The sequence below is a fragment of the Dunckerocampus dactyliophorus genome, chromosome 7, assembly GCF_027744805.1.
Source record: "Dunckerocampus dactyliophorus isolate RoL2022-P2 chromosome 7, RoL_Ddac_1.1, whole genome shotgun sequence".
Taxonomy (NCBI): domain Eukaryota; kingdom Metazoa; phylum Chordata; class Actinopteri; order Syngnathiformes; family Syngnathidae; genus Dunckerocampus; species Dunckerocampus dactyliophorus.
Window position 1 is genome coordinate 4,124,704 of NC_072825.1, and position 14,875 is coordinate 4,139,578.

Sequence of the window (14,875 nt, forward strand, 5' to 3'; positions counted from 1 at the left end):
TTGGATGTGTAACAGCAGCATTATTGATACCTGATGTTGGCGCTCATGCGTCCACCGTGACGTTGCGCTGTTGTTGACGCACAGTGGAGCACGAACACGAAGAAGCAGAGAGAACACGTCAAGCTTGTGTCCTAAAATGAGCATCACAGCGCCACAAAAGATTCCAGCTTGAAGTTTTGAAGAATGTTCCATGAGGACATCGTTAGCAAACAGCCTGGGATGTCCCCCCCCGGCAGACGTGGGCGGCGCCCTCCCCCTCACGATGCTGTGATGTGACAACCCTGAGTGGAAGCTGCTGTGTCAACGCGCGACTCGACAAGTTTCCCCTCACAGTAATAAGAAGACCGGAAAGACTGAAAGATGCTGAGTCAAACAGGGGGTGCAGCGAGATTGGGGGGGGAGGGGGTGTCAATAACATGCATCACTTCCTGTTTGTGCACAGCTGGCAGCCACGTCACGACCGGTTGTCAATCGTCTCCTTTGAATGCCAGTCAGCATTGCCATGGAAAGTGTTAATGTTCAGTCATTTGTTTTTGTCCCCAAATGGCACACGTTTTGTGACGCTTATGTGTCACTCAGAATGATGAAACACACATTTTGGTGACCTAATTTCGGTCTAGCTTTTAGAAACAGCTCTTAGTATGACACAGTACACAATAGTAAACAACTATTTGGAGTAGAGGCAAGCCTTTGGGCTCTTTTGAAAGCTAACAAGCTGAATTTCTATCCCCACCAGCCAGAATGAATCTAAATGTTACTGACACTGACAAGTAATTGTATTATATTTCTCTTAGGTTGCCTTGAGTCCTCACCTCGTACCATTTCAAATTTGACAACGTTACTATAAAAATTGAGCATTTTACACAGGTTTTTTTAAAAGTTAGGATCAGGCGTTCCAGGTTTTCACTAAGTCCATGCAAACAAAGATCCAAGGCTTCCTGACGCTGCTTCTTTCAAGACCGTTTTGTCATTGTTGGAAAGTCAAGACAAAAAACGATATACAGGCGTTTGTTGACGCATGGTCCGTGTTTTCCATTGCTGTTACACAAGAAACCATCGCTTTCATGACAAAAACCCTCCCATGAACCAGCATATCGGTGTTTTTGCAATTTCATCGGCTAGTCGGTTAGGGGTGTCTTAGAATAATCGACTATTCGACGATTTGATTTGGACGTGTCTGATTCGACTATCAACCTCGCCGTCGGATCGTGCGAACATGTCGTGTGATGAAGACTGTACCGTTCTGACTACCAAGTGGTGCCCACGGCTGCTGCTGAGCATCCATTTTTACAAGGCAAGTCTGTTTGTCTTATACATAGCCTATTTACAAATTCAGTCAAATTTGTGTTAAGAAAGAATAGAAAATGATGTGTGTTTAACAGAAGACCCACACATAGTACAGACCCATACAGCACAACGCTAATGGGGGGCGGTGTAAAACCCCAGCTTTCTGATGAAAACAGTAGCTCAGAACAAGGGGTTAATATGTTTTCTATGGTATCTGATTAAATGGTGTGCCTAATCACTCAGTGAGCATAGAGAAAAAGTGAGTATTGTTGTGTACTTTGCGTGTCGGCCAAGAGGAGAAGAATGCAGATTTATGAAGTATTTTATAAAAAGAAGGTTACTATAGTGCCCCACTGAGATCCAATATCATTTTAAAAGCCTCTGAAATGAGCAGGATAGGCCCTTAAAACATCCCCCCGAAAGAGTCTGGAAGATGTTCAAGCTGATATTGTGGACATGAGGAGAGACAATATTGTCGTTTAACAGGACGCCATCCTAAAACGTGAGTGCTTGTTGTGGTGCGGGATGAAAGCGTTTGCTTCCAGCGGGCATTTCCTGCCGCTCTCTTGAAGCTGGACGGAAAAGGACATAAAGATTGACGACTCCTGCAGGCTGCGTGATTAAAAAAAAAAAAAAAAGAAGACGAGCGGGTTTCTTTCAAATTTGTCGAGTCAGCAAACAAGACATGTTATTAACCACATGAAGGTTATTTTGAATGCGTTCTACAATATTCTAATGTATTGTAGAATGGGACAAAGTGTGTGTTTTGCATTATGTAAAACTGCATAACTGACATCAGCCTTTTTTTAATGGTGCAAAAAAGGGAATCATAACAACAAAATGGAGAAATGGAAAGGAGGTGTGTCTATTGAGCTAAAATTAAAGATAATTTGATGCTGATCCAAATGAGGTTTGTTTTAAGACTTCCTTGTAGAAACACAGTGGTTATTTCAGTTTGATTTAAATGTGCTTTAACCTGCAAGAGTCCAGAGTTGTTTCAAAGTCAAATGACGGTCGATATACCACATACAAAACACAGGTGATGTTTTTCCTAAAATACCGTCAAAAATGTGTCGCACAAATGTACTTTGAATTGAAGCAAAGAACATACATGAATTGAAAATCATTGAAAGTGTCTTAGTAGCATTTTTGCTATTGTAACAAATACGTCATGTCAAGCTTTTAGTTGCAATTTTAAAGCTAAAGGCCTGATAGCGGTATTTGCCTAGCATGTTTTTGATGAATTCATTGAAGAAATACAGTAAGAACAGTTGAATTCTAATATTCAACACCTTATTAATGCATTACAATTGTTAAATGTCTGTGAAATGAGCTTTCATAGCAAAAAATAAGCTTATGGAAATGAGCTAGTGTACCTCACACAATGGCATTTTGGGGACACGTGCGTAACCATTGCTTCTTATGGCTTAAAACTTAAAGCTAGCTAGCTTCCGTAGCTTGTTTTCTACTAACTCAATGAAAAAATATAGTCAGAACAGCTGGATTTTAATATTTGACACCCTATTAAAGTATTACAGTAGTTAAATGACTCTAAAATGAGCATTAATAGCAAAGAATAAGCTCTTGGAAATGAGCTTGCCTCCCAGAGACTGCCATTTTGGAAACACGTGTATCACCATTATTTGTCATGCCTGAAGACCAAAAGCTGGCCAGCTTCCGTAGTTTCTTTTCTATGAACTCATTGAAGAAATATAGTAAGAACAGTTGAATTGTAATATTTGACACCCTATTGAAGCATTACAATCATTAAATGACATACTTGACGTGCTACCATTTTGGTTGCTTCTTGTTCCTTTAAGGCTACAAGCTAACTAGTAGCTTATTTTCTATGAACTCATTGAAGAAATATCGTAAGAACAGTTGAATTGCATTATGACACCCTATTATCGCATTACAATTGTTAAATGGCTCTAAAATTTGCTCTAATAGCAAAAAATAAGCTTCTGGAAATGAGCTAGCTTACCTGACACACTGCCATTTTGGGGAAGTCATATCCTGGTATAGTCACATGACAACCACTCCAAAATGGTTCCTACACATCACTGAGGGACTTGATGAGTTCAAGTCAAGTAGAAAGCTGTATCAGACGTGTTATGGCTTCTTGTTTGTTAAAAGTAATAAAGACATCATAGTCACAGTGTTTAGATTAAAGGCAGTGAACATTTATAATTAACATAATTTACACATTTGGACATTTTTGCACATAAATAACTTTGTAAACCAGAATGTAAACAGAGACAGTCATTTGGGTGGGGTTGTTAAAGCTCAGAGAGACACTTTGGTCAAGCAAGAGTCGAAGATGCCTTAAGAGAAAAAAATGCTGCACGCAGTGGAGGAGAAGTGGGCGGGGCCAGTGCATAGAGAGGTGCTTGTGTGGGCGGGGCTACGGACAAACAACTAAAGTCTTCCCTTCTTCAGCATCCGACTCCTTCATGCCTTCTTCACATTCTTCCTGCTGCTTGCTGCTGTTTGGAGTCCAGTGAACTTTGGTTTCTAGTGTCGAGTGGGAATCTCATCCACGTCATTGACAGTGTCTTTCAAATAAAAAAAACAACAAAAACAAATACGTGTGCTACATGTTGACCAGCTGCACGCCACTTTGCTATGGTCTTCTTCTTCTTCAAGTAGCAAAAGAGCAAATAAATAGAAAGATCCGCCTTCAGCCTTCCCTTTACACACAAACTCTCATGCACTCTGAGGTAACTTTTGTGATCCACACACACACACACACACACACACACACACACTGCCCTTTGTTCCTCATTTAAATTAAGTGGTCATGGGAAAAGGACGCAGTCACACCTTGGGAACGCTGGCATGGAAGCGGAGTTCTTCTCGCTCTTTCGTCGGTCAGATGATAAACACGAGGTTCGCTTCCACGTGTTGCTCATGAAGATGTGGTAATAAATTAAGAGGTTACATTTGGAAAGAAAGAAGACACCAGGTGATTGTCAAAGTTCAGCCCTGAGTAGCGAGTCCCTGAAAGCCTCCTGATGGCCGCCAGCACGCCAGGAAGTGGTTATTTACAGCCGTTGCTCCTGGCAACACAGTCCCGCTCCTCACACCTGATCCTCGCTCTCCTGCTTCACGATGATCGGCCGCATCTTGATGACCGACGCCTCCTCGTAGGGGAGGTCGCTGCCCTTGTGGCGTGCAGGGAAGTGGGCCACCTTGAGGCGCTCGCCGTCTCGCCACAGCATCCCCAGGACCTGCTTTTCCAACATGGCCTCCAGCTCCACGCCACCCTGCAGTTGCTCCAGCTGCTCGGCGTGCTCGCTCATGTCAAAGCGCTCGATCTCCTCGTTGGCGCGCTGCACCTCGTCTAGGGGGGCGTGGCGAGGGGCGGCCGAGGCCAAGCAGTAGCCCTTGAGGTGGAGGCGCAGGCTGCACAGGTGGATGTAGTGGCGGTGGCACTGCGGGCATTTGTGTGGCCGCTCGCGAGAGTGCAGGCGCTTGTGGAGCTTGAGGTGCACAAACTGCGTGAACTTGGCAGGGCAGAGCTTGCAGTGGTAGGGCTTCTCGCCCGAGTGGAGGCGCAGGTGAGTCTTGAGGTTGCTGGTGCTGCTGAAGCGCTTGTGACACACCTGACAGGGAGAAAAATAAACACGGCGTCAGCTCCTTGCCTGCAGACTGCTGCCTAAAAGACGGCCCTGCTGGCGTCACCAAAGCCTCACCTGGCACTCGTGCGGCTTCTCGCCTGTGTGGACCAGGTAGTGCTTCTGCAGGTGGGCCAGTTGTGTGAAGCCCTTGTTGCACGTCTGACATTTGAAGGGTCGCTCGCCACTGTGGACTCGGAGGTGAACCTGCAGGACAGGAAGTGAGAACGTCAACAAGGTGACACTCCTCTCTAATGAGGTTTGGACCACAACCAGAGGAACACAGAAGTATTAGCTTTGGGAAACCTCACCTTGAGGTTTGACAGCTGTCCAAACGTCTTGCTGCAAATGTTGCACTCGTACTTGATCTTGCCGTTGTGCTTTTTCAGAGGGTACGGGAGCGCCTTGTAGCCCGCCGAGCCCACGGCCCGCTTCACCTTGCTTAGATTGATCGCCTCCTCGTCAGAAACGGGCTCACCCAGCAGGGCAGAGGTAGGTTTGGTGGGTGCCCGCTCACTGGGCGGTGCCATGCCCGCGGTAGGGGATCCATTGCAGGGGGTGTGGCCCGAAGGGTGTGGGTGCCCGGCATAAGAGTGTTGCGGGCCCACTTTGTCCTTGAGAGAGGTGGCGGCCGAGAAGGCACTGGTGGGCCCAGGCAGGAGGAAGTCCCTGTGGGCCGAGATGGAGGGCGGTTGGGCTGAGTCAGACATCAGGAAGCGCCTCCCAGCTGCGTCTGATGAGAGGAGGGGAATGTGAGGCGGCAGGAGGTTGCTGTAGAGGGGGTACATCCTGGGATAGATACTTCCTACGGTGGGGACGCCGCTGCCGGGCAGAGGGTAGTGGTGGGGCAGGAGGTAGCGTGAATAGGGTGCTGTTGGTGGGTAGAAAGGTGAGAGGGGCGCGGACGGCGGCGAGTAGCTGGGGTAGGGACCCAGTCCAGTGGGGTAAAACGAAGTTGGCACTGGAGCGGACGGGCTCCCTTGAGGGCTGCTTTCGGGGCTGCTCCTTGCCGACGGGCTGGGCGTGGCTGACGACTGGTTTCCAGGTGAACGGGGGTATGCCAGCTGTCCTGCTTTGAGGAAGTCCTCACTGATATGGCCCCTGAGGGGTGGGTACAGGGCGCAAGGGTAGAGGGGGCGCTCGGGGCTGTAAGCGCAGCGCGGGCGGGTGGGCAGCGGACGACTGGGCTCGCTCTTGGAGGCGCTGTTGCTGCCACGCAGGATGGACAGGACACTGTGTTCCCTCTTAGGGGGCTTGGGGGCGGTGGCAGGCAGTGAAGGACCCGACGCCTCGGCCACGCACTCGTCAGCGCTCACCTGCTGCTGCTTGACCTCCAGCAGCGACTGCTCTGCACGGACAGAAGGTGAAAGGTCAGCAGGAGTTGGCTTGCATTAAAAACTAAAAGCAACAGCGCTCTCGACTGCTGTTTAAGTCTGGAGATAAAAGTGCATTAGTGAGAGCGACGCACAACTAAGGTGACACCTTGACGAACGAGAGAGGCGAGAGGTCGACTGGGCCGAGGCACACACACGCACATGCACACACACATCCTGATCCTGGCATTTTTCATGTGTGATGTGAAGATGTTACGCAAACACAAAGAGGTGTCCAGAGACAAAAAAACTCTTTAGGTTTTTTTAACATTGTTTCTGCTCAGACTGTCAGGCTATTGTTTCCAGATTCGAGGTCAAAGTGGAGTGTTTCCTCCTCTCACACACACACACACACACACACACACACACACACACACACACACACACTCTACTGGGGTGTGATGAAAGAGAGGATTAACATCACAAACTCTAAAAGCTTGGACATGTCAGCTCGCCTGGTTGTTAAATGGCCGCCGTCTATTATCCGTAAGCCTTTTACGGCCCCGCCCACTTTGAACCAAGGGAGAGTGTGTACGTGGTGGTGGTGGGGGTCACATCAGAGGGCCTTGAGTGAGGAGTAAGGCGGCAGTGAGTAAACACTGAGCTTATCAGTGCGCCTTCCTCCTCCTCTTCCTCCTCTCGTCTTCTCTCGTCCACTAAACAAACAGCACCGCCATCTTGGAGATATCAATCTGTCAGCACCGCCCCTTTAGCCAGGAAGTTCAAGTAGTCAATGGGGGGGGGGGGACTCCCCCCCATCACCTCCTTCTGTTCTTTTTAACTGACAAATCACACACACACGGCTGCATGGTGCGTTCAAGTGCTAACACTACAAAGGTGTCACAAGTGGAGAAAGTGTGTATTCATCTCACACACACACACACACACGCGCGTGTACATGTGTGTTTCACATCTCAAACTTACAAGGGCCCCCACCCACCTCCACCACCACCACCATTCACTCTCCTTGCTTTGCAGGCCGCCATGCCTCTAATGACTCTTTTAGTGATTTAAAAGACGCATAGTGATGACTCCGCCCACATGAGATGAAGGAGCCAATCGGGAGGACTTACTGAGTCTCTGCATCATCAGTTCCCCAGAGGGGGGGTAGTGCAGGCGCCGGGCGAAGTCGTGGCAGTACCACACCAGCAGCTCTGCGCCAGCGGGGACAGGCCTCACGGTGTAGAAGTAGACCTCCATGCCGTTCTGACACGCTGCCAGGTTCTGCTCGGCCACCGAGTGGGCAGGGTTAACGTAGCGCATCCAATTGGAGCGCGTCTCGTCCAGGCCGTCCACAAAGTGGTGGAAGTCGCCATCGGCGTAGATCTGATGAGAGAAAGGTGCACACTTAACACACACACGTACACTTCCTGGCAGTGACAAAGTGGGTCAGTCCATCACTGTTGTGGACTTACAGGAACTGTCATGTGATATTACCCCCCCGCCACTCTGCTGTCTCACACACACACACACGGACACAGCGAGCCCCGCTTCTTCCTGACGTCACAGGAAGAGGTCGCCGAGGATTGTGAGGAAGCAAGAACACTCACCCGCCAGAAGTACTTGCGGTTGGCGTCTTTCGGGACGCTGTCGGCCGTGTAGATCTCGCCCACCAGGGGGCCGAAGCGCGTCCCTTTGGGGATGTACTCCCTGCTGCACACTCCCACCACCTGCATACACACAGCGTGAAAGTCAGGTATTATTTTCTGTCATGCACCCCTTAGGGGACAGAATTTTTTTCACACCCTCCCCGATTTGAAATACCATTGAGAACCTGTAACCTGTAATAATGATGTATTTATCTGTACAAACCACTGTAAGACTTGCTGGCACCAGCAGGGTTAAGCATAAATGAAGGCACGAACAGAGCAGCCAACCTTGAATTATTTTTGAGTATAGTTCCCTCTGCCTCTCGCAACCCCCCAACACCTCACCACCTACCCCAAGGGGGGCCTGCCCCGCTCTTTGAGAAGCGCTGACATGTGTTTGTCTCAGACTCCTCACCGGTTTTCCACATTTGTCCATTTAAGTGTTTGTGGTTTGAATTGCCCTAAAATTGTTGGTTGCACATTTAGTTGACATTCAGTGGATATTGATACAACCACGCTGCCCTGCACTGGGGGGGTCCTGGCCTTAATAAAGAGTGCTCACAACAAACCGTCACCGGAGTTTGCCATCTTTAGAATCCATCAAATCCGACTCTGACTTTCGCTTCTTCCTGTCCGCTATCAGTGCTTCTCTACTTCCTTTTGATAACACCTGATGAACAAATCAATGTGATCACACATTGACCACCCCCGTTACAAGGCTGGGGGGAGGGGCTGATTGCGGATCTTTGACTCTTTTGGACTCTTGCACGTCCGTCATTGGAAAAAGTCACAAAAAGATAAAGCTTTTCCAGAGCAAATACAGGAAGTGATGGTTTTATTGCTCCTAAGACCTGCGGTCTTATGTAACGAGTCAAGTCACGGCCTACAAGGTCAAAGGGTCATACGCTGCACGGCTCCCTCTGGCGGGAGGGTGGGGTACTGCATCTTTTTTTAATCTGCGTGTGTGTGTGTGTGTGTATGTGTGTGTGTGAATCCTGCTTTGACCGTTTCACACACACACAGTCACACTTAGAGATTCCACTCTGTAATGTGTGTGTTTTACGACGAGACGCGACCCCCCTCTTCCTGACGTGACCCACATCTGACTCACGTTTGTGTGTGTGTGTGTGTTACAGATGTTGCCGTGAGTGTGTGTGTGTTTGTGTGTGCACATGTCTGACCGCCTTGCTGTCGGCCGTGTGTTTGAATATCAGGTTCCTGGGCAGCGAGGCCTCGGCCCTCGTGACGGCGGCGGCGGCAGCATCGGCGTCGGGCCCTGCTTCCCACGTGGTGTCTTTGACGATGTACGTGCACTTCTCCTCAAACTCCGCCTCTGTCCAGCGAGTCATGTCCGCCTCGTCCGTGTCCATGTCCACGTCAGAGTCTGTGGCCGTCTCTGCGCCGTCTGAGCCGATAGTGCCGGCAGAGGCCATCTTGGCGGCGTGGTGGGCGTCGTCCTGCTCCATGGTGTGCGCCCCCTCACTGGTCAACATGGCCGAGCTTTGAGAGGTCGCCTGACAGACGCAGAGGAAGGGAAACTCTTATTTTTTGAGAGACCACTACAAGATGACAAACAGAATCTAGACTTTGGGATGTAAGGAAAGTTAGGAAGGGGAAGAAAAGCAATGGAAGGCGGCCCACATGAGAGGAGACCAAAGATAAGATAAGAGGAGATGTGGGCGGAGCCTGATAAGATGTGAAAAGAGGAAACAAAGAAGAAGAGATGATAAAATCAACACTGATGGAGAGGAAGAGCGTGATTATGACACACACACAAGCAATTACAGAGGAAAAATATGATAACATCCAACTAATGACTTTATACATAATAATTATTTAGTGGCTTTTAACTGGAGTTTCTCTTGAAGTGTAATAATTACTACGTAAGACCACAAATACCCCAATTAAATATTATGTAAAATTGACTCATTAAGAGACTTAAGGCTGTAAAACCAAAAATGCCTTAATTGATTGATTTAATTGATTTTACATGATTATTGATTTAAAAAAAAAAGAAGGAAAGAGCTCTAGTGAGGGAATGAAACCACATTTAGAAGCAAATACCAAAATAAGAACCAAACTATCAAACCATCCTGCTGACCAGGAGGAAGACGGGGGGTGGAGGGAGGTGTCGAGGAAGGGAGCGCCAAAACTTTTCCATTTGGGGGGTCTCAGCAGCACAAACAACACTTCAAACACTATCCCACCCAAGACAGTCCCACACACACGCGCGCACACAGCAATAATTACCCCCCCCCCAAAAAAAACAACACTTTTTGACACAAGGAGATGACCTCACACTAAATGACAAATAATCAACCCTCTTCTTATAAGCTGGTCATTATTGTTCCATCGCCTTAAAACACTTCATTCTACCTCATTCCAATCACTCTCAGTAATAAAGTGGGTTAAAAATGTTATGATGCTATTGGAATATAGAAATATTGCTCTTTTTGCATTTTGAAGCTCTACTTAGAACCTGCTTAATATCCAACAGTGCAAAATGTAAATTCAAGTTAGACATGCGAGCAATTTGAATGCTAAGACATCAAAAATGAGCAGTGTGCTTGTTTATTCTCGGCTTTACTTGCTATTTAAATCAAGCGGCTCAGTTGTGTTTCGGCCCGGAGAGTCAAAGTGAAACTGAACTACAACAAGTTTGCACACAGCCAGTGGGAATTTCAGTTTAATGTCAATTTCATTTCAACTCTGCTCCAATTGAAAATCTTTCTGGGCAATTGTAAACACATTTAGAAGGTCATGAATAAAGATGAACTATGACGAGGAATTATTACATAAAAAATATATAAATTAAGCAAAATGTCAAACAGAAAATGTTGTAAAGCAATTCAACATATATGGAATAGATCTAAGATTAAAATGTCAAAAAGTCAGATAGCAAATCTTTTAAGAGAAGTGTAAATAACTAGAAAAATTAAAAATACCAAACCTATTGAACATGTTTTAGGGCGATTCTCCCTTAACTGAAAATGCAATTAAGCACGGTTACTTGTGTTTGGTGCCAGAACATTCTTCATTCACTTCATCAGCAAAGCCCAATCAAATCATCAGACAAAAGGAACATTTTAAAAACTGCCTCATTTAAAACTACCAAATGTAGTAAACAACTGCAGCACTTCAAAATGACAGTGTGGTTTTAAAAACATGTACAGCAATCTGTAAAAAAATGTATCAAACCACCGCAGCACTTTTAAAATGACAATGTTGCTTGAAATAGATAGATGATAGATGCATAAAGCCAGTGCAGCACTTTTAAAAATGACAGTGTGGCTTTAAAACGATGAAAACTATCTCTAAAAATGTATAAAGCCACTGCAGCGCTTTTAAAAACGACAACGTGCCTTTAAAATCATGTAAAACTATCAGCAATCAATGTATAAAGCCACTGCAGCACTTTATAAAAAAGAAAGAAAAAGCAGAAATGACACAGTCAAATTTAAACCTTAAAAAGGCTAAAGTTTCCTTTTTTTCTAACTTCCTAATTCTTTGTTTTTTACAGCAGTCCTCACTTTTTTTCACAAGAAAAAAGTTGCATAAAACTCAGAGAGTGTTTAAAGTACTCACAGTGTAACTTTGCTCCCATCCACACATAAGGACGTCTGCTCAGGACCCCTCCGTCTGTGTGCGTGTGTGTAAGGGGAGGACAGGTGCACTTCCCCCTCGTTGTCCCGCTCCTGCTGGTACTCCGCACGGCACTCCGAGTGTGTGTATGTGCGCGCGCGTGTGTATGCGATGCCGTCGCCGTGTTGTGTTCAAGTGTCGGACACAATCAGCGCGTCTTCACTAGAGGAGAGAGGGAGGAGGAGGAGGAGCCGGCTGGCTACGCCCCTCGCCCGTACTTAACCACGCCCGCTGTCATCATACCACGCCCCCCGGAACCCGCTGCAGCTTTCACCTGAGGCAACACACACACAAACACGCACGCACGCAATCATCCTCACTGAAGGACAACTTAAGTTTGAAGTTGAAAATGTGTGTGTGTGTGTGTGTGTGTGTGTGTGTGTTGAGTGAAGCACTGATTCAGTGTAGCAAGATGTCCCTCCGCACGCATACACACACTTACTGCCTGTAGGGGGCAGGTCTGCTCCTTTTGTGGTTTTCACCATTTTACACTTAATGTTACTGAATGTGTGTGCGCGCGTGTAGTCTACTCTCACTTTGTCACACTTTCTCCATTTTAAATACATCCTGACATGTTTTTATATATAATACGCCTAGAAAATATACCTTACGTGTGTTCCATAGCCTCTGTGTGTATGACATGTAAATATATTATGCTGTATTTGTGTGGATGACGTATAAATATATGGCGATATATGGAGAAGAAAAGGCAGACAGGGAAATTGACACAGTTGATGTTAAAATCATTTCTCACAGCAGGTATCCCATAAGTACACAGCTATCTTTAAAAATTGGATATATCAATTTTTAATTGAACATTAAAGACACCAAGTCAGTCCATGAAGGCATATTCAGAGGCTGTGTCGTGCATGCCGGCGCAACAGGTTGCACTCTGACCTGCAACTCCAAGACCACCGCAGCCAATCAGAAGCCTAAAGAAAGTCACTGGCGGAAAAGACCCCCTGGTTTCTACTTGCAATAGAAATATTTCATAAAATAAGTACATTGTTAGTTGATCAGAGCTGACAAAGACAATCACACTCTTGCAAAATGTAATAATGAATGAATTACAAGTGGATGTAAAAATGGTAATAATTGTACTCAAGCTATTTACGCATTATTTCATGCTGCAGCTGCACAGTGAAATGCAACAGGGTGTCAGGAAGGTGGTGGGCGGGATCAATGATCTGATTGGCTAAAGTGCAAAGTAAGTTACACACAATGCACATTTTTGAAAAAGACACCCGCTTCAGTGTGGACACGAAAGTATCATCAAACTTCATTATTTGTGCATAACTTCATTACGCATTTATTGCGTCGTCATCATCTCCGCTGATGTTTCTTTACAAGAACATTAGAATATTATACAAGAGTTCAGCTCTCACGCAGACTTGTGGAAAGAAGAAGAAGAAGAAGACATAAATTCATCATTCTTCTCGCAGTTTTCACGTAAAAGTCCTTCCGTGTGCTTTTTCCATCACTTTTCCTCAGCCCAAAATAAGAACTGGCCCCAACACCCGTCCCTCAGAGCAGATGACACATGGACACGCTACACGGAACATTGGAAATGGAAAACAGAAGTGACTAAACACAAATAGCCAGGACGATAATATAATTAAATAAAAATAAAACAGGAAGAGAAGATGCTTGCATTAGCTTCAAAATCTGAAAAAACACAATTTGAGCATCTGTATTATTATTATTTATTATTGCGTATTATATAGTATATTAGCATAACAATGGTTTAATTGGTCTCAGAAAATGCTGACAATAATATCTAGCGTCAATTTGTGGGACAATAGACACTTCAAAACGCACCTACATTGTTTTGTCCATGCATCCATCCATTTTCTATACGGCTTCTCCTCATTAGGGTCGCGGGGGCATGCTGGAGCCTATCCCAGCTGACTTTGGGCGACAGGCGGGGTACACCCTGGACTGGTCGCCAGCCAATCTCAGGGCACATATCGACAAACAACCATTCACACTCACATTCATACCTATGGACAACATGCTAACCGCTAGGCCACCGTGCGGCCCATATAAAAAATACTTTTCTTAAAATGAATGCTAAAATCTTGTCCCGTCCCGTTCTTGCGGACCCAGTCTCGTGCGTCGTCTCGTGTTGTGAGTTGGGTGTCTCGTGACACCCCTATTACATAGTTTTTTATCCTCAAGCCATCGCCATCGCCTCAATAATACACTAAAATCATAAGGCTTGTGCAATACACTGGGACTATTTTATACACTATTTGTTGTTAGATGCATGTGTGTAGTACATATTACATAGAATCTTACGCCTCACATTTCATTGCTTCAAGTAACGCTGTGATTTATTAACAATGACAGGGATCTAGGCTTGTGGGACTTCTGAAGCAGCTGATAGGTACCGGCAGGCCAAGCGGCATGCGGCTTCGGCGGTGGTCGAGGCAAAAACTCGGGTGTGGGAGGAGTTCGGTGAGGCAATGGAACACGACTTTCGGTCGGCCTCGAAGAGGTTCTGACAAACCGTCCGGCGCCTCAGAAAGAGGAAGCGGTGCCCAGTCCACACTGTTTACAGTGGGGTCGAGGGCCTGCTGACCTCGACTGAGGATATAGTTGGGCGGTGGAAGGAATACTTTGAGGCCCTTCTCAATCCCACTGACATACCTTCCATAGAGGAAGCAGAGGCTGAGGACACGAACGTGGACAGTTTCATCACTGTGGTGGTCCCCCTTTTCAAGAAGGGTGACCGGAGGGTGTGTTCCAACTACAGGGGGATCACACTCCTCAGCCTCCCTGGGAAAGTCTATTCCAGGGTGCTGGAGAGAAGTGTATGACAGTTAGTCGAACCTCGGCTACAGAAGGTGCAATGTGGGTTTCGTCCTGGTCGCGGAACACTGGACCAGCTCTACACCCTTGCAAGGGTACTGCAGGGTACTTGGGAGTTTGCCCAACCGGTCTACATGTGCTTTGTGGACCTGGAAAAGGCATTCGACCGTGTCCCTCGCGGTGTCCTGTGGGGGTGCTCCGGGAGTATGGGATTGGTGGCGCGCTACTACGTGCCATTTAGTCCTTGTACAATCGGAGCAGGAGCCTGGTTCGCATTGCCAGCAGTAAGTCAAGCCTGTTTCCGGTGAACGTTGGCCTTGGCGGAGGCCAACTGCCCTTTGTCACCGATTCTGTTCATAATTTTCATGGACAAAATTTCTAGGCGCAGCCAAGGTCTCGAGGGAGTCCAGTTTGGGGGCCTTAGGATCTCGTCTCTGCTATTTGCGGACGACGTGGTCCTGATGGCCTCATCGGGCTGTGACCTGCAGCGTTTACTGGGACGGTTTGCATCTGAGTGTGAAGCTTCTGGGATGAGACTCAGCACCTCCAAATCTGA

General features: G+C 46.8%; 1 protein-coding gene across 1 annotated transcript; it reads right to left on the reverse strand.

Annotated features, from left to right (window-relative positions):
* Window positions 1–3,469: 3,469 nt before the first annotated feature.
* Window positions 3,470–11,624, reverse strand: prdm1a (PR domain containing 1a, with ZNF domain). Its single transcript, XM_054781653.1, has 7 exons — window positions 11,452–11,624; window positions 9,048–9,380; window positions 7,828–7,947; window positions 7,351–7,603; window positions 5,216–6,252; window positions 4,983–5,111; window positions 3,470–4,892 (listed from the first exon to the last, which is right to left on the reverse strand). Exons 1-7 carry the CDS (start codon window positions 11,476–11,478, stop codon window positions 4,368–4,370), a joined length of 2,424 nt encoding a protein of 807 aa, XP_054637628.1. The 5' UTR covers window positions 11,479–11,624; the 3' UTR covers window positions 3,470–4,367.
* Window positions 11,625–14,875: the final 3,251 nt, after the last annotated feature.